The sequence below is a fragment of the Colobus angolensis genome, unplaced genomic scaffold, assembly GCF_000951035.1.
Source record: "Colobus angolensis palliatus isolate OR3802 unplaced genomic scaffold, Cang.pa_1.0 Scaffold87, whole genome shotgun sequence".
Lineage (NCBI taxonomy): Eukaryota > Metazoa > Chordata > Mammalia > Primates > Cercopithecidae > Colobus > Colobus angolensis.
In genome coordinates this window covers 205595-229739 of record NW_012122598.1, presented here as the reverse complement: position 1 = coordinate 229739, position 24145 = coordinate 205595, and the positions used below count along the sequence as shown (strand labels likewise).

Below are 24145 nucleotides of genomic sequence, written 5' to 3'. Positions count from 1 at the left end.
CCTTGGCATTTTTTAGTAATTAATATAATATTTTAATATTAAGATGTATACTTTTTTAGACATAAGGCTATCACACACTTAATAGATGACCATATAGTGTAAACATAATTTTTATATGCACTAGGAAACTAAAAATTCATATGACTCATTTTACTGTGATATTTGCTTTATTGCAGTGGTCTGGAACTGAATGTGCAATATCTGAGAATTCAGATGAGGTAGTCCTGTGCTCTTAAATTAGGTTGCAGTTTGTTAGAAAGCAACTCAAATTACAGTCACAGCCTCAGGCTAATAGTCTCCTATTTTTAAAATTTAACAGTCTATATCCTCTCCAAGCCAGATGAATGCCTCCTCTCCCTCACTTCCCATCCCAGCAGTCCCCACTGCCCTACCCCACCCAGTAGCCTCAGAGGCCTTTCTGTAACTCAGGATAGTGATCTCCTAAATGCTTCTCCACCAATGTCACTTTCCTTGGAATCAGCTCCCTATAATGACCTTGGCTTTCCTTGGCCTCCCCTTAGAATTCATTTAGGAACTCTAATTTGCATACATACACTTGTCACTTTTTGTTTTTTTGGGCAGCACTTATGAGCTCCAGCCTGTTTCCTGAGGACAGCCTATTTCCCAGATTGGCCTCTCTTCCTTCTACAGGGCTTTCAGATAATGCAGGATAGAAATGAGCGGTGGGAGAAAGTCATGGCTGAGATAAGTTAGCACTGAAAGGGGACAGTGAAGAATTGAGGGAAAGGCTTGGACAACATGGTGAATGCATATAATAGAAAAAAAAAGCACTTCTGCTCATGGCCATAGGAACAGAGCTCTAGCCCTGGATGCCAGTCTGCCATCTTGATCGCATTCCTTTGCTCTCTCTGGCCCTTTTTTACTTCTTTTCAACGAGACAACTGGGCTAGTCCTTTGGAATTGTGATAGTCTGTGATTTCCAGCCTCAGTTTACCCATCGGGAATGGAAATATTAGCCCCTGTTTTGCTAAGTTCACAGTGTAACGATTTGGTTTACAGCTTGTAAACAAGCCTACAACTTTATCGAGACTGCAGTGCTGCACTCCGCTTAAGAAGCCACTGAATTGCCATGTGTCTAATCCACTTTTCCTAAACGATGCAGCAGCTCTGCTATCCACCCAGCTTCTGTCACTCACATGGGAGAGAAGAGGGAACTGCAGAATGGGCTGGAAACAATGAGCCGTTGTCCAGCAGCAATCAGCCAGTTCCCTTGGAGTGCAGACTCCGTTGTTCCATTGCCTCATCGTCCCTTTACTTAAGGACAGTTTGTGGCTGGGGAGGCTGGCAGAGGAGTCTGATACTCCCTGGTAGTCAATTGGAGGAGATGGAGCCAGGCAGATTCTGGAGAGAGCTAAGGCAGCAGGGGAGCAAGGGAAGTCGTTGTTCTCAGGGTTAATAATAGAACTTGCTGCAAAAGATTCACTCTCACCAATTCAGTTCTTTCAGAATCTTTGACGTGGGTGGAGAGGGTAGGGCAGCAGGGAAGCATGCATTGTTTCTCTCTCCCTCCCTAGTGTTCCCTGTGCAGATCCATCAGTCACTCCTCATGGACTGTGTGGCCTGAGACTAGAGACTAGGAAGCCCCTAGGGAACAGAGGAGATTATCTTGACCATACCCCACTACCTCCAAAATGAGGTCTCTGATAGACACACTCCCTAGATGCCTTTCAGTTATCCACTTTCAGTTGTTGAGGAGTAGTGTTTGGCAGAATTGAATGTGGGGATTGCCTCATTCTGCAGCCCCAACCCATTTCCTCATGGAGATGGGATCAAGGATGCTGTTAGTCTCAGGTTCTTAACATGGTTTGTGTCATGCGTGTCCTTGTGAAGAGACCACTAGACAGGCTTTGTGTGAGCAATAAAGCTTTTTAATCAGCTAGGTGCAGGTGGGCTGAGTCTGAAAAGAGAGTCAGCAAAGGGATATAGGGGTGGGGCTATTTTATAGGATTTGGGTAGATAGTGGAAAATTACGGTCAAAGGGGGTTGTTCTCTGGCAGGCAGGGATGGGGGTCAAAAGGTGCTCAGTGGGGGAGCTTCTGAGCCAGGAGAAGGAATTTCACAAGGTAATGTCATCAGTTAAGGCAGGAACCAGCCATTTTCACTTCTTTTGTGATTCTTCACTTGCTTCAGGCCATCTGGATGTATATGTGCAGGTCACAGGGGACGTGATGGCTTAGCTTGGGCTCAGAGGCCTGACAGTTTGGATCTGCGTCCCCACCCAAATCTCATGTCAAATTGTAATCCCCATTGTTGGAGATGGGGCCTGGTGGGTGGTGATTAGATTGCTGGGTAGAGTTTTCATTAATGGTTTAGCACCATCTCCCCTTGGTACTGTATAGTGAGTGACTTCTCACAGGATCTGGTCATTTGAAAGTGTTAGCACCTCCCCTTTTCTCTGTTCCTCCTGCTCACACCATGTAAGATGCCTGCTCCCACTTTGCCTTCCACCATGAGTTAAAGCTCCCTGAGGCCTCCCCAGAAGCTGATGTTGCTATGCTTCCTGTGCAGCCTGCAGAACTATGAGCCAATCAAACCTCTTTTCTGTATAAATTACCCAGTCTCAGGTATTTATTTATAGCAGTGTGAGAATGGACTATATCATTCTTTAAATGAAATACTCTCAGCTCTTTCTGTTCTCTCGTGACCAAGATAACCTTAACTTTCCCCTCAGCTTGCCCAAATAGGTTTCTTCCTGACTTCAGGCCCTTGACCTCCCTTAAGAATATTTGCTTTAGAAAATTTATGGTAGTTCTTTCTATTTCTTGAGATGTAAATCTTCTCCCAGCCTCTTTCCAGTTTTACAACTCAGGAATATCTTTCTCTAGGACCTGAGAACCACCTCTTTGAAATGCAAACATCAAGGAAGGTTGTGCCCCTGTCTCCTGGTTTCTGTGGGTGGGAAGGTTAGGAAACTTGGAATGGGGGCTTTTTCCAAATTGTAAAACTATCTTAATAGGAGAAAGTTCATTTTTTTCTTTTGGTATGGCAAATTAGTAAACACAGATGGTTTAAAATTTTTCCACCCTAGCCCTTTGTCTCTGCCTCACTAGGTATCAGATTTAGTTTGTGCCTTCTCCCCTAATGCTGGCAATAGCATCAGAACAAAATCAACTTCTGTTTATCATGTCTGGTGTAATTTTTTCCTTTTCACTTTTGGTTATGATTTCCCTCAAATTCCTTCAAGTCCCTCTCTTCCTGTCTTTTTTTTTGGTCTCATAATTTATTAGGCAGCCAAATAATACACTTCTGGAAATGCATGTATCTTACTTCTCCCATCCTATTAATACCAACATTTTCTCAGCGGAGAAATGTGTCCAAGATGCTCTGAAACCACATACTGCCTAAGAGAGCACTGCTTGTGCTCAAGCCCTGTTTATTGACAAAACATTTAACTTCCAAAGCAAACTACAGCTGTTAATTAGCTTTAAAAACATGCCATGATTTAAAAAAAATTATTTGTATTGTTTTCTGCCAGCAGAAATAGTGTTTTCCTCCCCCACAATGGCTAGGAGAAGAGACTCTGAATCCTACTTATCTCTTTTTCTATAAAGATGCAAAATTTTGGGTAGAGAAAGAAACTGGATTTAAGGAGGAGCCTCCAAGTTGATTTCTTCAAAGGAGGTCTCAAGAAGAAAGACAGGACTCTGGTGCTGTGAAAGATTTTCTGGAATTTAGTTAGGAACACAGGGATGAACAGAGGTATAGAGGGAATCCTACTGTGAGATGAACCATGCTTTTAGAGCCAGAAAGTGAGATGTCCTTCCTCTCTTAGCTTGGGCCCTTTGAAAGTATTAGAAACAAACTTGTCCCCTAAACTTGATCCTGAAGTCTCCTGATTGCCCTTGGCAATGTCAAAGCTTGCGAGAAAATTAAGTCTTTGTTCAGTTTACTGTGGTCCATATTATATATTTTAATACATACGTAGTAGATACACCAGTGTACAGAGAAATGAAGTGATGTGCCTAAGGTCTTTTTCTGTGCATGCAGCTTGTGGCAGCATTAGGATGTAGATTCCAAATCGCTCAGTCTGGTCTTCTTTCCCATGTACCATGCTGTCTTTCTCCTGCAGAATTTGGGGGTTTGGAGGACCAAGGTGTAGGGGCTGGATGTTGAGGGCAGTGCAGTTTCCTGCAAGAGGTTGGAATTAGGTTCTTCTATGAAGTCACCTCTGTCAGACCACATGCTGTCGTGGTGGTAGAGAAAGCCTGCAATGGGAATAAAAAAGATACGTATCATGCATTTTTGAAACAACTTTGGGTACTGAGGTTAGTAGGAATTTTCATACCTCAGCTGTGGAAATGTTTCTCAGTATTATAAGTGATATTTAAAGTCATTAGCAGCAGCAGCAAAGAGTCATGTGACTTATGGTTTCTGCTCTTTTCATCATGAGGTGAGATTCCTGCAAGAATTTACCTCTTACTGTTTAATACTTATAAAAGCATATATTTATACCTTTATTCTTTTGTATAGATTGCTGAGCACTGTTGGAGAATATCACTAAACCACTATCAATTCATGTTCTGCACCTTGAAATGAGTCTAACATTATTCACCTATTCAACTAGCAATGCATTTTTTATTAATAATTATTTCTCTTGTTTTTTTCCCATAGTAGAGTTCTCGAATTTTTACCATTCTTTTCCTGACTCACACTTTTTGGTAATAACCCTACAGGAAAAAGAGAGAAAGAAATAGACAGAATTTTTCTTGACTTCCTCTCCAGATGACCAATATAACTGTATTGACACATATAATTTTTTTTTCCATTTTGTCTTTCCTCTGATCTCAGAGAAATATCTGTCACACTACTTTACGGCTAGCTACACCCTCCAAAAGTGTCTTGGATCTCATCTCATCCCAGTTCTCAGTGACTTCACACCATCATCATTCCTGAGATGATTTGGCTCTGTGTCCCCACCGAAATATCCTGTGGAATTGTGATCCTGAGTGTTGGAGGTGGGACCTCATGGGAGGTGACTGGATCATAGGAGCGGATTTCCCCCTTGCTGTTCTCATGACAATGAGTGAATTCTCATGAGATCTGGTTGTTTAAAAGTGTGTAGCACTTCCCCCTTCTCTCTCCTGCTGACTATGTGAATATGTGCTTGTTTCCCCTTCCCCTTCTGCCATGAATGAAAGTTCCTGAGGTCTCCACAGCCATGCTTCCTGCACAGCCTGTGGAACCATGAGCCAATTAAACCTCTTTTCTCTATAAATTACCCACTCTCAGGTAGGTCCTTATAGCAATGTGAGAACAGACTAATACAATTCCTTCCCTCCTAAACCATGGCCTTTCCCATTCTATTGATTCTTTCCTTCCAGGGAAATGTTTACTGTATGCTTAAACTTTCCCCATCCTAGAAAAAAATTATTTACCTACTTTCTTTTCATCATTTCTTCTTCACTTTTCATATTAATATTTTAAAGTCTTGTCACCCAAATAAAAATATTCTTATCAAGGTTAGTAATTGTTATCTAGTCACAAATACAATGGTATCTTTGCATTCTCCTTCCTATTGGATATTTTATGATAAATGTTACTGAAGACTACACCCTCCTTCCTGAGAGAAACATCACTTGGTTTCTATTTGCAACTTTTTTTTTTTCTAATCAATATTACTCCTTTATATGCATTGTTTCTTGATAAATCCTTAAATATTAATATTTCTAAGTTTCTTTTTTACTTCAGATTCTGATTCTGCATACTTTCTTGGGTAAGCTATGTTTCCTCATGCCTTCACCTATTATAAGTAAGCCTTGAACTCCAAAAACCTCAATTTCTAGATTCCTTTATCCAACTGCCTTATGGATTGCTGCCTTATGGATTGCCCTCCAAAATTCATGTTGGAATTTAATTGCCATCGTGATAGTATCAAGAGGTGAGGCCTTAGGGAAACAATTAGGATTAGATAAACTCATCAGGTTGAGGCCCCATGATGGGACTGTTGGCTTGATAAGAAGAGGACGGGAGAGCTGAGAGGGCATGCGCTTGCTTTTTTACCATGTGATGTTCTCTGCCATGTTATGAAGCAGTAAGAAGGCCCTCACCAGATGTGGTCCCTTAACCTTGCACTTCCCAGCTCCCAGAACTGTAGTAAATAAATTTATTTTATAAAGTAAAATAACCAGCTTGTAATGTTCTATTATAGCAACAGAAAACCAATGAAAACATGGGCCTCTTTTTTATAGTATTTTAGAAGTGCCTTACACTCACCATGTCCAGATACGAACACATCAGCTTTTTCTAAATAGTCAAACAAGATAACTAGATATTCTCTCAGTACAGTGTTAATCTTGACTTTCTATTTACACTGCTATTTTACAATTTTGCCAGGGCAGAGATTACTTTGGAGATTTATGTTGGGTAGAGATGCAAAGAATTTCCATCCAGTGGAACCAGTAATCTGAGAGATAAAGTTTATGCTGTTACTGAATATTAACCAGTTTTGTACCTAATATGGCAATCAATTAAGTTATCTCTCTGTATAAACTGACTTCTCAAATAGTCTTTGGACCAGGTCAAGCATATTGCTGGTACCTTTAGTAATTAATGAGTTGAGTAAAGTCTTTGAACATGTTTATCTACATTTGCATGAGAGTCATTATTTTACCTTTTTGAAAATTATACTTTAATATATTTGCCTTCCAAAGTATTATTCCTATTTTACTTCATTCTTAATAAAATGATATTTACATCCATTTAATTGCCCAAGAGGAAATCTGTATGTCCTATCTTTCTTTCTGTTCCTTATTCCATTTTTCCTCCCCAAACACAAGTCTAATCGGTCCTGGCTTAGATATTTTACCTTCTAAATATCTCAGAATCTCACTCATCCTCCCCTCCATTCCCACTGCCTTCAGCTTATTTCTGATCATCACATTTCTCCTTAGGTTTCTGCAGTCGATTCTTAAATTATTTTCCTTACTCCGCTGGCTTCCTACCCAGTCCATCTCCCATACTTCTGCCAGAATCATCTTTCTAAAAGACAAATTTAATCACATCACTTCCTTTGTAAATTTTTCAGTGGGTTCCTATCTTAGACTAAATCAAAACACTTAAAATAACACAGGAGACTTTGTTTTATAACTTCCTTTCTATTTATCTTTCTTATTTTCAGTTTTGATCTTTCTCCAGCACATCCCCTTTCTCCCACTAGGCATAAGGTGTAGTTTCAGAACACAATGTGATATTCCATTCACCTGTTTTTGAACTTATCTTTCTCTCTGCCTAGAATATCAGTATTCTGCTTTTCCTTTTTCTACTCTCCTCAGTCACCTTCTCCCTGTTCAATGTTGGACGCATCTGTCCAGACTTACCTTTGCTACATCTTTGCCAACACACATCGTTAAAAAAAGTAATGTGATCTTCTGAGAGGTTAATTTCTGGTCCTTATGGCATTTAATGAAAAGTACTAATAATTACTGATTTTCTTGTCATGTTTTTCACTACACTATGTGCTCAAAGCATCCTGTGAATATTTCTGCTTATTCCACATAATGCTTTTCTTGCTGGTGAGTTTACAAGAAGGCAAGTACATTTCAGTGGTGACAAAGGTAGTGAGAGAATTGCTACTTAGCTTAAAGGGTCAAGGCACACAGTAAATGAAGGTCAGATCCAAGTACAGGTAGTGAGGCTGTTATGCCCAGACCGTTTATTCCCCAGAGAAGACCACCAGAGTCCGGAGTCAAAGCCAAGCGGCAAGGATCTTTATTACAGGTTCGAACCTGGAACTTCCTCACTGGTCATGAGACGAGCGGGAAAGTTCCTTAACTGGGCTCCAGACAGCATTTTTATAGTCAGGGATAAACAGGTACAGAGTCATAGGGGATTTTGTACACATCATACTTAGGATTGGCTGACATTTGAACAAGGTGATTTGGCTGATTATGATCGGTTCCCGCCATTTCTGGTATTTCAGTTACATTTTGAAGCACTGATGACGTTTATCAGGGGCTTGCAGGGTGGGGGTAGGGTAGGGGTAGGGCGGTTACATTTTGAAACACTGATGATGTTTATCAGGGGCTTGTTTTCCCTGTCTGCTCACCTGGTCTGTTCTGCTTTCTAGATTCCTGGAATTGTTTGCCTAAGTTAGTTCGGGAGTTGTTTTTCAACCTTGCCCTATTTCACTTTGTTGCTAGGTTTAGCAATGGGGTGGGTACACAGTTTACAAAAGGCTTTGACGTGAAATATTCTTGTGGTATGCCCTTTCAAGGCTTGCCCTGATCCACAGTAACAGCCTAAACTCCTGCTCAATCAGGGCCATACGCTGTGATCAAAATGGCATTGGCTTGAATTTCAGGAGACCTGGGCCTTAGTTCTGGCTCTGACACTAACTAGTTGCATGATCTTGTGAAGTCCTTTTCTTTTCCTGAGCCCATTCAAGTATAAAATGGATTTCAGGTAAATGAAATCACAAAATGCAAAACCACAGACAAAAGAAGACTGCTGTATCTTCTTGTCTCTTCCTCAGTCTTCCCTTTGTCTATACTGTCTCATTCTTTCCTTGGCTGTGGAAGGCGGAAAGATAATCTATTTGCATGGCATAATCCCCATTTTCTAAGTTGTAGTTCAAATGGATCACCAAGGCTCCTTCCAACGCTTCCAAGGCACACAACTTCAGGTGTCAACATTCACATCGAAAGCAATGTAAGCATTGCTTTTGAGGATGTGCAGAGAAGAGGAGGTCCTGGCTTCATCCACACTACTTTACACAGTCGTTCTGGTAGAAAGTGCCTCTAGTAATTATACTGTATAGCATTTTCAGAAATATTGTCTTATGTAAGTCTTATATAGAGAGATGATATCCACAAGATTCATCCATGCCATCACATATTGCAAGGCTTCCTTTCTTTTAAAGGCTGAATAATATTTCACTGTATATATATGTCACATTTTCTTTATCCATTCATCCACTGATGGACATTAAGTTTCTTTCCACATCTTAGTCCTGGGAATAGTGCTGCAGTGAAAATAGGAGTGCTAATGTCTCTTCAGGATCCTGATTTCAATTCTTTTGGATAAATACCCAGAAATAGGATTGCTGCATCACATGGTAGTTCCACTTTTTATTTTTGTAGGAAACTTAGTACTGTTTTCCATAGCCTTTGCACCATGTTACATTCCTACCAACAGTGTACAGAAGTTCCAGTTACTCTACATCCTTGCCAACACATATCTTTTTTTCTCAATAATAGCCATCCTAACACGTTTAAGGTAATATTTCATTGTGATTTTGATTTGCATTTTCTTGACGATTAGTGATATTGAGAATCTTTTGATATACCTGTTGGGCACTTGTATGTCTTCTTTCAATAAATGATAATTCCAAAATATATAAGAAACGTCTTCAACTTAATAACAAAACAAACAAATAGATCATCCAATTAAAAAATATGGGCAAAGGTTGACAGCCATCCCTTTGAGATGTAATTATCAAGGAAGATAGAACCTCTCTCTTCCAGTCTCCATGGGCAGGTGGGCGTCTAACTTAAGCACTTTGTTTTAACTTGCAAAACCACTTCCTGTCTTAAAAATATGAGAAGTTTATTTTTTCTTTGCATAAAGCCACTTGACTGACACAGATGGCCACTCCAATTGCCAGGTAAGTCTAGGGTGAACTGTGAGCCACAGATGATTCTGTTAAGTCTTCTTACTTGAGGACAAATTATTTTTATTTGACAACAGCCATGTAATGGGTTGTATCTGCTTGGCTATGTACAAGGGTAAGATTTCATTCCGTCTTTGCAATCTGTTTAGTGGATGTTCTGTAATGCATATCATAGTCTGCTTCAATGCTTATTCAAAAATAAAACTGCTTTCTTTCTTTTGCACCTTTGTGGAGCGATTTCCTGGGGTGGGAGGAGATTTTGTTTTTAATTATATTTTCCCTACAGAGGCAAAACAGTGTTGGTAAGAATTGTAAATGAGGTGGAAAAATATTCACATTTTCATGATGTGCTCCCACTGTCCCTTCCCCTTGTCTAATCTCTTCCTACACTTCACATCTGACAGTCCCTTTTCAGAATTTATTCTGATATAAAAATAACTGTGTCCAGTATCATCAGCTATAAAATGGGGAATAATGAAAGATCTTATATCATAGGATGAAATGATTTAATATCCATAAGTGCTAAGGATTCTGTCTGCTATGTAGTAATACCTACATATATTTGCTGTTATTGGTAATATTATCATACAGAACAATCATACATCAAAGAGAAGACTGCAGCTACCCAACTTACATAGGTTCCACCAAGCACAAAACAGATAGTGCTTTGAGTTACCCACCATTTGGGGGTATCTCAAACTAGTTTTCTTCTTTGTCTTGTGCTCTGAATGAACATTCCCCCCAGTCCCTCCTGTCTCTTCTGCTGCCATCAGCAGGGTTGACCAAAAAAATGAACTTCCACCTCTAGATATGGTCACTTCACAAAGAGAATAAATATTGGCCTGTGCTACCTCAGATCTGGTAAAAGAAACAAAAAGAACAACAAAATATAAAAACTTTCTCCTTGGCTCTGCCTCTTATAAGCATGATAAAGGTCAAGTAGTTTAAATGTCAACACAGGAAACCAATAGAAAGCGCTGTGAATTTGACATTTTTGAGCATGGTGGAAATCATGAGGAAAGATGTGGGTCATCCTTCCTCAGGAACTTGGAGGAAGATTAAAACCTCTTTCCAAGCAGACACTAAATGAGAAGATGGCAAGTGAAGAAAGCTGTTGGCTGGGAGTCAAGGTCCTCTTTCAATAGAAAAGGTGCCTGTTTGACTTCATTTCATGTTGCCATAACAATACCACAGATACGGCAATTTTTAAAGGAGAGAAATTTATTTCCTACAATTCTGGAAGCTGGCAAATCCAAGGTTAAAAGCCCGCATCTGGTGAGGGCCTCCTTGTAGCATCACCCTATGGCAGAAGATGGAGGGAGAAGAGCACGAGAAAGAGCAAGAAAGCAAGACACAGCCAAACTCGGTTTTATAACAAGCTCACTTGAGATAACGAATCCTCTCCCACATGGATTAATAGTGACATTAATCCATTTACGAGGACAGAGCCCTCATGACCTAATCACCTCTCAAAGGTTTGACCTCTCAGCACTGCATTGGGGATTGAGGTTCCAATATATCAACTTTGCGGGATTCATTCAAACCACAGCAGTGCCCTTGTGCTAATTACAGAAAGGCACTCACCTTATGTGAATGAATTAGAAAAAATTGGAACTCGCTCTTAGAAGATGAAAGCCCTAGAGTTTTTGGATGGCAAGCTCAGTAGGGTGGGATTCTAATTCCCATTTGCCTGCTCAGCTGGGTGTGTCTGGGCAACGCAACGCAGGGGCTGCACAATGCTACGCGGTGGCTGGCTGAGTGCTGCTACCACTTCCTATCCACTACTAACAAGTAGTAGTTAATACCTGGGACTTGAAACGACATTATAATGGAAGATCATTAATCTCCAGGAAATAATTACAGACTCTGAACAAGGGAGAAGTGGGACTATTTCCCAGCAGAACTGAAAAAATTATCCCACTTAGCTCTGCCTTTGATTGTGGTGAGTGAACTTCCCCCTTCCATATTTATCACACAGGCTTTAATATTGGCAGTACTGAGCTGTTGCTATAGCTCTCCCCTCTTCTTGAGATTCCTTAAAGGGTAATAGAGGAGTGGATTGAGAGAAATAGGTTACAGCTTTGTGAAAAGATGGTTAAAAAAATGCACAGGACATTGGAAAAATTTGGGAATTACTGTGACCCCTTCCTCAGCCAAAGACGTGTCAGGAAAGAAGAGATCTCTTATTTTTCTAGGTAATTATAGAAAAAAATTCTACAAAATATTTTCCTAATTTACTTGAGAGAAAAAGTGTATTTAATTTACAAATTTATTCTATTTCATTGATTATGATAAACCATCTTTTGTAAGACTGATAATTATTTTACATTTCACTTGAGGCAAAAAAAGACAACTAAATTGGCTGACACTATGAATTTTAAGGCGCAACCTAATTTCAGAGATGTTAAAATGTGGAAAAATGTGTGCCTTAGAATCAATAAAATACAGCATTTTAAACCCTTATCTCTCCTGCTGTAATGAAGCCCCATCACAGGCAGAAAATGGAATCTAGTTAGGTACTGGAAATGTGTGACTCCTAGCAATACTTTCTCCCTAGCAATTCAATTCTGATATTTTAAAATACTAACCTTTAGACAAAGTTGGGACAGGTTTGTGAGAGGAACTTGCATTCTAGGCGTTGCATAGATTGCCCAGAAGTGTATAACCATATAAATCCTGCACACAGCCTGCTTTGTGGAACATCTTGGCATTTTTCTTGTGCAAGCCTGACATCTGCTGGACAAACAACACTTAAGCAAAGTGCTGCATTTTAGAGTATATTCAGTTCTTGGCAAGAACCTACTTGTGGAGTATATACTACACATTTTCTGAGAAGAATTTGCATGTAATTTTTATTTTTCTTCTTCTGTCTTCTTTTATGATTTTTCCCTTTATTTTTGATTTTCTGTAGTTTAAAAGTTACATGCTTAGGTGTAGATTTTTGGGGGTTTTTTTGCATTTATTCTTTTCAGTGTTCTCTGAGCTTTCTGGATCTGTGGTTTGGTCTCTGACATTCATTTGGGGGAAATTCTCAATTATTATTGTTTCAAATATTTCTTTTATTCCTTTCTCTCTTCTCCTTCTGGCATTTCCATTATGCGTATGTTACACCTTTTGTAACTGTCCCATTTCTTGGATATTCTCTTCTATTTTTTTTTCAGTCTTCTTCTCTTAGCTTTTAAGTTTTGGTGGTTTTTATAGCTATAGTCTCAAGCTCAGAGATTCTTTCCTTAGCCATGTCCAGTCCACCAATAAGCCCATCAAAGGCATTCTTCATTTCTGTGACACCATTTTTTATCTCTAGCATTTATTTTTTATTCTAAGGATTTCCATCTCTCTGCTCATCTGTTCTTGCACACAGACTACTTTATCCATTAGAACCCTTATCATCAGAGTTGTTTTAAATGTCCAGTTTGCTAATCCTAACATCCCTGTCATATCTGAGACTGGTTTTAATGTTTTCTGTGTTTCTTCAACCTGTTTTTGCCTTTTACTATGTCTTTTTTTTTTTAATAACTAGACACGATGTACTGAGTAAAAGAAATTGATGTAAATAGGCTTTTAGTAATGTGGTGGTAAGGTTTAGGGAGAAAGGAAGTGTTCCATGGTCTTATGGTTAGGTCTGAGTCTTCCAGTGAGCCTGTGCCTCTGGATTGTGACTCTCACCTGTGCTTCTCAGTCCTCTCTGTCCCCTTTGATGGGACGGGTTGGCTAGAGTAGGCTGGAGTTGCGTGTTTCCCTTCCTTCAGGTCGGTTAGTCTCTGATAAAACCTCATCCGGTTAGGTTTTTGGTATCTAGTTTCTCCCGAGGGAAGACTTTGTTAAGAGGAATAGAATGCTCTGGTGCATTTCAAAATGGTTCCTTTCTCCCGTCCCCTGTTGGAAACACTAGGGGAATTTTTCTCCAGTATTTCCTGTGAGAACCTGGTTGAGCTCCTAGAAGTAAGACTCCCAGAAATAAGGGGCCTCACAATGACTGGGTCTCCCTAGAGTTTTTATTTCTCAGACTGGTCCATGCTGAGCATCCAGTAATTCCTCGGTTATTGTCCGGGTTCTCTACTGTGGTTCTGATTCCTGGGGGAGTTTATGCTTTGGGGTTTTTGCCCCGATAAGTCATAAATCTTTGTATTTGCCCATTCTCTAATTTGAGGGGAAGTGGTTTGCCCTGTGACCCACTTCTCTGATGGGTCTAGAACGGTTACTAATTTTTCAGTCTGTTCAGCTTTTTACTTATTGTTTGGGCAGAGTGGCCACTTCCAACTCCTAACGTGCCAAACCAGCAACTGAAGCCATCTGAAACTTCCTGAAGTGCGTATGACATATTGATGCCTTCTGCTATTTACCTCTTTGTGGGTGACTAAGTATATACATATGATTCATATACCCTGAGATGTTGGTAGTAGGTAAGAGAGAAAGAAGAGTTTTAGATTCCTAAAACCACAGAGAATTAGAATTAAAACAGTTAGAGTTGTAAATATCTTTGTGTGTCTGAGCAAGTACTACTGATATTTTGGAGTATTAGCCAAGAAAACAATTAGACTAGAAAATGCAGAAAATGGTACCCAGATATCCAAAACAAAGGAATCTCTAAGCAAGATTTATTTACTTAATTCAATAAAGATTTTAATTTATACTATCTGGGGAAAATACCATTATCCCTTATGTCATTTTCTTTGTGGTTGTAGTAGATGGGTGGTTAAAACTACAGGAAGACTAATTTTCATTAGTTTAAATAATAAATTACTGGCCAAACTATTTAAAGGTATAAGAGATACCTCTGAAAGAAAATTAATACTGAAAAACTCATATCTGGAGGCAAGAAATTTTAGCTGCAATAAATAACAGTGTGAAATTCATTTCCTGCTTTGACAAGGGGAGGGAGAGTTATGTTCATCAGACTGTAGTTGCAGAAAGGAGATCAGACCCTAAATGAGCAAGACTGGGAGGTACATTGAGGAGTCTGCCCTGAGTCCAATGATGTGGGCTGATTAGAACATAGCTGAAAGCAAGTGTTGGGATATTGATTGCCATGGCTGGTCCTCACCTGTTATAAAACTTCTACTACAATATGTTTCAAACTTCAATATGCAATGAATTATCTAACCTAAAGATCTTGGTAAAACTGTGATTCATTAGGTCTGGGGTAGGGGCTGACAGTCCACATTTCTAACAAAATCCCAGGGGATGCTGATGCTGCTTGTATCTGTAGACTACATTTTGAATAGTAAAGTTCTACACAATGTCTCAGGAACAGCATTTCTTAGACTGTGATTACCAGACCAGCAGCAATCGCATCACCTGAGAACTTCTTAGAAATGCAAATTCTTTGGTTCTATCCAGGCCAACTCAATCAGACACTCTGGGAGTTGGGATCCAGTCATTTGTATTTTAACAAGCCCTCCACATGATTGTGGTGGCTGCCAAAGCCTGAGCATCCTTGATCTAGAGAAGTATTTTCCAGCCATAATAGAATCACCTGGAAGCTTAAAATAATTGGTTTCCAGTTAAATCAGAACCACAGGATGCGGGACCCTTTATTATGGGTATTTTTTTAAAAACCTTCCTCATTTGATTACAATGTGCAGCCAGGTTTGGGAACTGCCTGAGAGAGGCCCACTTACTTCACGAGTCTTTACCAGCAAAAGTCTGGTGGTGGGGCGGGTGCCTGGGTCTGCTGGGCCAGCGACTCTGACTCTCCTCCTCTTCACTGTTGCTTTGCACCTGTAACCAAGATCCCACAGAACTCAGCCAGAGTCAAGGGGGAAAAGGGGTAAGGAAAGGTGCAGGAGGCAGGTGGCTGTAGGGGAAGGAGGCTGAGTGTACTTGAGAGACAGCCTCTTCTGTGGTGTCAGGGACACAGTAATGAGGAAGGCAGGAGCTGAGGTGTGGCTCTACATTCAAGGAGAGGTGACATACATGCAAATGATATTTCAAATAATCACGGCTTCTTTCGTGGCAAGGATTTAAAAGCTTTTTAAAGAGATCCCAATACTTCATGGAAGTACCTTCCATAGACCCAGGCAAGAGGAGTTCTGAGTTTAGAGCGTCAGAAGAGTTGGTGGACTTAGAGAATGTGCCCATGTGTCCTGCACTATTTGTTTTAGAACGTTCTTTGGTTACCTAGAATCACAAAGTTTGCTGGTCAAATGGCCCCAAGCCAGTTGCAGGAATGTGCGCTGGTTTTGACTGATGACTGTTCTCTCAAGGGCTGAACTCTCCAGTATTGTATGCAACCTAGGCCCAAATGATGACCGATGGCTGTTTGTGTAGGTGGGAGCTTGTGGCATTTGGATGTGCAGGCTCGGGTGCCCAAACATGGGCATGCAAGGTCCCTGATGGTATAGGACAGGCCTGGGCATGGGAAGAGAAGGGGACAGGTCAGGAGCTGGGGAATGGTTCTGCTCACACTGTCACATTCTAGCACAGAAGTCCTAAGAGTCTGAGAATTCTAGATTGAAATCCGGACTTCTAGGTCTTTATGGTTAGATATTTGTCAAGGTAAGGGAGAATTGATTTTATTTAAGAGTGGTTAGCTTTGTGTAAAACTGCTCTCCATTTGTAATCTTATGAGGACCACAGCAAATGGTAATGACAGGTGTATTTAATGAGAACATTAAGTGGCAATCAGATCAGGTAAGTGTTACCAAAGGAGCTCTGAAAACTTGACTGCTCTTAGGAAACCAGGCCTCTTTCTCTTTCTCCCTGTATATTAAACCTGAATTCAAATCAGAAAGTATGTATCTGACTAGGACAGGAAGCCTGGATTTTTTTTCCCCCAAGGGTCCTAACCCTTCATCTTCTGGGAAAGAATCTACAGCCTTTCTCTGCCAGTCTCTCCCTCACCTCCAACCCACTTACCTCCTCCAAATCAAAAGTGTCCTGTGGCTGCTGGCTTAAAGACCGACGCAGTTCTGGTCTGTCTACACTCTGCTTCCATTTCTGCTGGGTGATGGACAGGTCCAAGGACTTAACCTTCCTGCCCATGAGATTCTTCTGGAACAGGCTCTTTCTTGCTCTGCTCTTTCTTTTCCAGAAAGTCTCATCCTTGGCTGGATGGGTTTCCGTATTGGTGGCTGGTAGACTACACAGCTCTCTCCTTATCTGAGCTGGGTCTGTGCTCCACTGTGGATCTTCTATGGGCAGAGAATGTGTGCAACAGGGTACCTTGGGGTTTGAATCCAGAGTTTGCGATGGTGCTAGCACTGTGGACATCCCCTGCTGTGTTTCCTCTTTGCAGCAGAGGACACATGGATAGGGAGAAGTGGGCAACTTTTCACCCTCAACAGGGGGCACAGGATCTTCCTGTGAGAATTGTCCCAAATCAGAGTCTTGTTGGAGGACCTGCTCCTCTTCTTTCACTTTGTCTATTGCTTCCAACACAACTTGGTCCAAACCGTTCTTTTTGGGGGTGTTGTGGGGTGGTGGTGGCCGATCTCGGGGGCATGTGTACAGACACATCTTGGAGATGGCTTTCCGAAGGCGGTCTCTGGGTGAGTGGGGTTCAGGCTCTCGGGACAGAATCCTGATGGATGGCACATCAGTTGGATGGTTGCAATTCCAGAACATGTGGGATGGTGTGAACTTTTGGACAGGTGTCTTAGACACGTAGGAGTAGAGACAGAAGAAGGCATCAGCTGTGACAGCCAGTGTTTGCACCTGCTTAAACCTGCCTGGGTAAAAGAGTTAAAGATGGTGAGTCTGCGGTTCATCAGCAAATTTTCTTAAATCTCTCCCTTCAGAAGGCTCCCCAAAGCTCAAAATTCAAGGAGAAGCTTCCAATTTTCCTACTAGTGTTTCTCCCTTTTAGATTTCTAACACCCAGGGTTCTTTTTCTTGAATTTCATGATTTCTTGACACCCCATCCCATGTAGATATTCCAACTGGGAAATAAAAAAGAGGGATAAGATTTATAGACATCATGCTGATACGATTCACCAAAAGGCAAGAAGGCCTAAAGGAAGCAGTAATGGCCTGAAGTCTCTTGAAGGCTATTTCTTTAAGAGAAAGAATCAGACAGAGTTCTTCATCTTCATTGAAGACAACATAAGAGGAAATAGACACAATAGGCAAAGGGTCAAAGCTAACCAAGAGAAAGCAAGATTTGAAACCACTGAGTCCTGCTGTGAAAATCTAAAGGGTAAGGGAAATAGAGCAGGTGTCTGGGAGGGACACTCACTGGCCAGCATGAGGCAGGGGTCTTCCATTTCAATCCTCCGCACCTGGGACTTCAGGAAGAGCTGGAAATCAATGCCCTTGGCCTGAGAGGGTGTGGTGAAAAATCGGGCGGGTATCCGAGAAGTGTCTTTGTGATCCTCTTGGCCAAAGCCCAGACTGAAGAGGACATCTTCTGCATCTTCCTGCACTTTGTCGAGAATCTCTGAGATGCTGAAATGAGGGAGTTTGGGTAAATAAGGGACAACTTTGAGACATATGTTAATTCAGAACATCAGAATACCTAATAAAAGTGTCAGAAGACTGAAATTATTTTCTGTTCATTTCTCTGCTTTTCACTGTGACTTTGAGAAAAGCTTTCACTTCTCTGAATCTAAATTACCTGTCTGAAACATGGAAACCACAATCCAACCTAGTTATAAAAACTGAATAAAATTTTAGAACAGTACTTTGAACAACTTATTGCAGATGGATAAAAATTTAAGTAAATATGAAAGGATTTTGAAAAATGAAGAGCAGTATAGATACAAATAAATTTAATGGCTGAATCATTAAATGCTCAGTTCCCAAATTTGCCATCCGACTTGCCCCAGTGGTTTTTGTGTGGGACGCCTAAGCAATGAATGTGTAAGAAACATAGAACCCCTGAAGGTCAACATTTTTATTCCTGACCTCAGGGCAAAAAGTAATCAATAAGTACATCCAAAACCTGATTTTGAGAGGTATGCTCCTTTCTAGCCCGTTTTCAGTACAGAAGTCCTGAGTCACAGAAAATCGCATGCATGTGCTCTCCCTGTGTCGTATTAACCTGGATTTACGTCTAAATCGGAGTTCCACCAACCTGGGTGACACTAGAGCTTAGTAATTGTGTTTCAAACAGTGAGGCTAAGGGAAGCTATTATTATTTGAGGCTTTGAATAATCACTATCACTCTCTTCAGAAAGTATTCTGGGCTTTTTGATCAAATAGGGACCATCTTGTTTAGCTAATAGCTGGACAGTCAGAATCCCTGGATCTACTCTTGTGCTTGCCAGCTTTTATCTTCATGGTCCTAAGTTTCCCTATCTGTGAATTGTGGGCATAAAACTGGATCAGTGCTTCTCAACCATGGCTACATGTAAGGGCCACTTTTGCAGGCTTTAAAAATGCATATATTTGAATCCCATCTCCAGACATTCTGATTAAATTGAACTAAGGTATGAACTAGGACTAAGGCTCAGTGAGGATAAATTACTAAACCTGGTCATGTGACAAAATTTAAGTCTCAGAACCAGGTCTCAAATTCAAATTTTGACTTCAAATTTCAGATACTTTTCATTATATCATACTAGTTTTCCAGACTTTTCATCTTTTTTAAAGAGTTATTTGTGTGTATATTTTGCCCACCCTATTAAATCATTCAGCTCCTGGGGTCAAGCTATTTGTCTGCTTCATCTTTTCTTTTTTTATTTTTATTTTTATTTTAAGTTCTGGGGTACATGTGCAGGATGTGCAGGTTTGTTACATAGGTAAACGTGTGCCATGGTGGTTTGCCGCACCTATCAACCCATCACCTAGGTATTAAGCCCAGGATGCATTAGTTATTTTTCCTAATGATCTCCCTCCTCTCACCCGACCCCCTGACAGGTCCCAGCGTGTGTTGTTCCCTTCCCTGTGTCCATGTGTTCTCATTGTTCAGCTCCTACTTAGACGTGAAAACATATGGTGTTTGGTTTTCTGTTCCTGTGTTAGTTTGCTGAGGATAACAGCTTCCAGCTCCATCCATGTCCCTGCAAAGGACACGAACGTGTTCCTTTTTATGGCTGCCTAGTATTCGTGTATATGTACCACATTTTCTTTATCCAGTCTATCACTGATGGGCATTTGGGTTGGTTCCACGTCTTTGCTATTGTGAAAAGTGCTGCTTCATCTTTTTCAAATTCCATACAGTCATTGCCTGGCCTGCATGTCTGAATGAATTAATATTTTATTGCTTCATTCAATCAGCAAATTAGTCAATTAATCTATACATTGTTTACTGAGCACCTACTCTGAGTCTTGGAACTGTGATGGTACCAATACTGTACCTCCTGGGTACAAGTTTCAGTGGGAGGAGACACTTGTATTTTACACATAGTTTTCAGCTCTGAGAAGACTCCTCTGCATCTTTCACAATTTTTGAAACAAATATGGTCACATTTTTCAAGTATGCAGTAAAAGTACATAAAAGCTCCAGTAAGATATCCGAGAAAAAACAGGCCATGGCTCTTGGTTCTATTCTCCTATGCTTCTCATCTTCTCCACCCTTCCACCCTGCCAAACTTTAGTACCTACCTTGAACTAGTCTTGTTGGTCCCCGCAGTCATGCTGCTGGAAGCCAAACTACAGCCAAGATCAAGTAGCTGGCAAGGCCTGGCTGTCTCGAGGAAACTCCTGCAGAGATCAAAGCTGATGTCATACAAATTTTATTTCCAGTTTGCACCCTGGCTTCAAGGAATCCCTGCTGGGCTTCTTCACCCCCTGATGGGTACCTTTTAGTCTATGCAGTTGTTGTTCGTTGGAAAGTCTCACTTTCTAATGTGAATCTTTAGCTCTTTATTTTAATCTCTTTGACCTACCCAAATTGACTGATTTTTAAAGGAGACATCATTTGCCCTGGCTGAACCTAACACTTACCTGGAGAAGAGTTTGCCATTGGCGGCCAGTAGTGTGGCTGGACAAGAAACAGAGAAGCAAAGAACAAATTAGAAGGGAAAATGAAAATCACCTGCATTGCCCCTCTGAACTTAAAACTCAGTTCCCTCCGTCTCCTTTTGTCACTATGACAGACTAGCTGGAATTCTGCACTTCTTGGGGCCTCAAGATTACTTTACACAGTTCTGGAATAACGACAGATATGCCAGAGAGTAACTGGCCTTAAGCCTCTGAACTTCTGACCCATGACTGATGTCTAGGCAAGAGCCCCTCTGTGCTAAAAAGGATAGAGTCATTTGGTCCTCCTGGCTAGTGTTCCTGTCCCCCACACAACTCTTTACAGGTCCCAGGAGACACTGGTAGGTTGCTGTGCTTTCATTCTTTACTGATGCCCTTCTCCTCCTGCAGTATCGTCTCTATTTTACACCCAATGCACACACTTGTTTGGAGTTTCTGTACAGAAAACAGTCTTAAAGATATCTGGGCAGCAAATGTTACAGTAATTTTATATGTCATTGTCCCAGGGGTCAAAGAAAAGTTCCAATGATGAACCAGTAGGAGTCACGATAGGCTGATGAGGAAGTGTTTCTGGGCATGTGATGCCTTCTGTATTTTACGTTAGATAATAATGAGACTGCCCTTTCCCTATAGATAAGACCCCAGGGATGGGCTGTTTCTTTCTGAAGTTTTGCACTTCCATGCTATCCAGAACTCATCCAATGTATGTCCCGTTCTCATCCCAACCTCAGAGAACTGTGCCACTTACCCTCTGCTCCCAGGGTCAAATCATCTTCAAAGCTGGTCCCATGGCTGCAGAAGCCTGTCCAATAATCAGGTGAGGGTCACAGAAAGTAAGGATGGAACATATATGCATGCACACACACACCCCTGCATACACGAACATCTTCATATGCCCTTAAACTAGACTTGCACAACCACATAATCATACTAGATATCCACATGTTTGTCAAATTACCACAGACCATACATATACCACCTCAGAAGTCATATTCACTTTTGATTCAGAAAGAATCATGCATACATTCACCTATAACCTTTCCCCTATATCACATAGTTATGTACACAATTCTCTGCCAAACAGCAAACACATGGGGGTGTGCACTCACACCCATATAAACACATATTATAAATATATGAGAACTATATAAAAGTTCTTATCCTACAGCAGTGGTTGTTATCTGAGCAACCCGTAGCAGAAGATAGCCTATGACTGTTAGTGAGCCTGTGGGCTCTGAGCCAGCATTTTCTTCTGGATTTCCTGAAGCCTTGTGACCACAAACAGTGTTTTGCAGCCAGTTTAAGAACACTCAGGTACTCTTTTGCATGCCTATGCATGTACATGTACATAAACACTCACATACACACACGCACAGGTATATCACTCTCCAGGTAGAAGAACAATAGAAGGACAGAACCTATACTCACCATTGTAGATAAACTGTCCTGCTTCCTCAGAAAGTCCCTCTTCAGAGTATCTAAACCAAAAACAGTCTCATAGGTTGAAGTCACTTACTAGATTTTCCCAGGAGCTTTTAAAAGCTCATACATGTTCATATTCTCTTCCAATAAGAGTCAGTAGTATTTAATTTGCTTTTATATTGGAGAAAACAAAGAGTGGTTACTTGACTGAAAAATTCACAGAAGTAGTTGGGGAAACCAGGGCTGGAACGCACTATGTTTTAGATTGTACTTCTGTTGTCCTGGCCACAGGACTAAAAGACAAAAGTCAGCTTAGCAATGATTCTTCGATCTTTAGGTAAAATAGGAAAGAAAGAATATTGAAGCAAAACTGGATAATTACATTCATAGAAGCAGGGGTTTGCGTGTCATAATTTCCAAATTGCAAATATAAATTTCTAGGTTTTCTTAAAACTTTTAGATCACCTTAACTACCCACACTTCCTTCCTTCTCTCTGAACCATGTTATTGCTGAATATCATGTCATTCAGGAAACAGAAGAAATCGTATCCTGGTTAGAGATATTTTAAAATTTTCAGACATGGTCTTATCAAACATTTACCATCTCCACCAGAAGAACAAACAGAAATCAGCATAAATGGTAGTGAGAGACAGCTCAGTTTTACAAACAAGGAAGAAATTCTGTCTGTCAAAAACAGGTGTGTGAAGTAATCTGTGACAGGGCTTTGAAATGGGACCAGCACATCTAGATTCTAGTCCCGGCTCATTGTGCCTCTTTTGTTCTCAAATATCATGTAAAGGAATTTGGATCCCTAGATATTATCATCATCTAAGTCTACTTCAAACACTGATATGTTGTGAATTTTGTAGAGTTTGCTTTCCTAAAGCTTTTTACATGGAAATTGTTCATGGTGCTTTAAACGTAATCTCAAGTGGAGGCTGGAGGGAAAAGGGTCAGTAACGTGAGTTAGCAGGGAAACTGAAGAGCGTCCACTGGTGCTGGTCCTAAAGGAGCTTTTCTCTTCATCAGTCTCCAGCAATCCAGATTACTCTCAGGCTACTGGAGTATCACTTCACGGCATGTGTAACAGTGGGAATGGGTTTACTAACCAAATAATCGTAGGTCAAGTTCTGCCTAAATTTTACAAAATAAGTCATTACATATATAGATATCTTTTGCTTGTAACTCATTTCAATAGTAAAAAAACCAACCATGTTTACCAAAATCTGAATTTTCGTATGTCCTTATGAAAATTCACAGAAGCAGGTTCTACATCAAAAGTTCATTATAAAATGTGAAATAATAGGCAAGCTTGTTAAGAATAGGCAACTCTAATAATGCACCTAGAACTATAAATATATTTTTGTCTTCCTAATATATAACTACATAAAATATGCTGTGACATAATACTACAAACATGTGTAACTATATATAATATTTACTATTACTACTAAAAACAGCATGATAGCTAATATAGTCAAGTACTGGAATATTGCAATTTACTACTGCATTTAATACTTGTGTTGTAGCTGCACAGTAGTGCAACTACTAAGGCCTACTATTACTAGAGGTACAATTTAAATAGACTACAATTCCATTTCTAGGTTGTACCCAGTGGACATGCCTGTATATGCTCCCCCAAGTAAATACTAGTCGTGATAACCAAGAAATGGAAGCCTCCAAATCCCTGTCTATTATAAAATTAAACAATTACATAATAACTATACAACTTAATAATGCACAACAATAAGAACGAGTTACTGCTGCATGCGAACACATGGATAAGCATCATAAACATAATGCTAAGCAAAAGAAACACACATAAAACAGTACATGTTGTATGACTATTTCTATAAAGTTCAAAATAATCCCAAACATATCTATGATGTTACAAGTCAGGGTATTTGTTACCCTTGGAGGCAGGATAGTGAATGGAAGGGATGGAAAGGAGGCGCTTGGAATGCTGGTAATGCTCTGCTTTAGGTTTCATGGGTGTATTCCCTTTGTGAAAATTCATTGGGCTATTTATGTATTTATTTATTTGCCTATTATTTATTTGTTGACAGGGTCTCACTCTGTCTCCCAGGTTGGAGTGCAGTGAGGATAACTCACTGCAGCCTTGAACTCCTAAGCCCAAGCGAGCCTCCTGCTTCAATCGCCTGAGTAGCTAGGACTACAGGTGCTGCCATGACTGGCTAATTTTTAAAAACTATTTTTTTTTTTCTTGTAGA

The 24145-nt window shown here is 40.4% G+C and overlaps 1 protein-coding gene across 3 annotated transcripts in view; it reads right to left on the bottom strand.

Moving 5' to 3' along the window:
* Window positions 1–3231: 3231 nt before the first annotated feature.
* Window positions 3232–24145, bottom strand: part of TESPA1 (thymocyte expressed, positive selection associated 1) — a 35298-nt gene continuing 14384 nt past the window's right edge. For all 3 annotated transcript variants that reach the window (XM_011930424.1, XM_011930425.1, XM_011930426.1), the window contains 8 exons: window positions 21920–21969; window positions 21240–21293; window positions 20456–20492; window positions 20114–20212; window positions 17805–18013; window positions 16487–17298; window positions 15250–15349; window positions 3232–4226 (listed from right to left, as the gene is read on the bottom strand). In XM_011930424.1, coding sequence (XP_011785814.1) covers window positions 15251–15349; window positions 16487–17298; window positions 17805–18013; window positions 20114–20212; window positions 20456–20492; window positions 21240–21293; window positions 21920–21969 — 1360 coding nt within the window. In that variant the 3' untranslated portion in view covers window positions 3232–4226; window position 15250. The remainder of the gene's footprint in view (window positions 4227–15249; window positions 15350–16486; window positions 17299–17804; window positions 18014–20113; window positions 20213–20455; window positions 20493–21239; window positions 21294–21919; window positions 21970–24145) is intronic.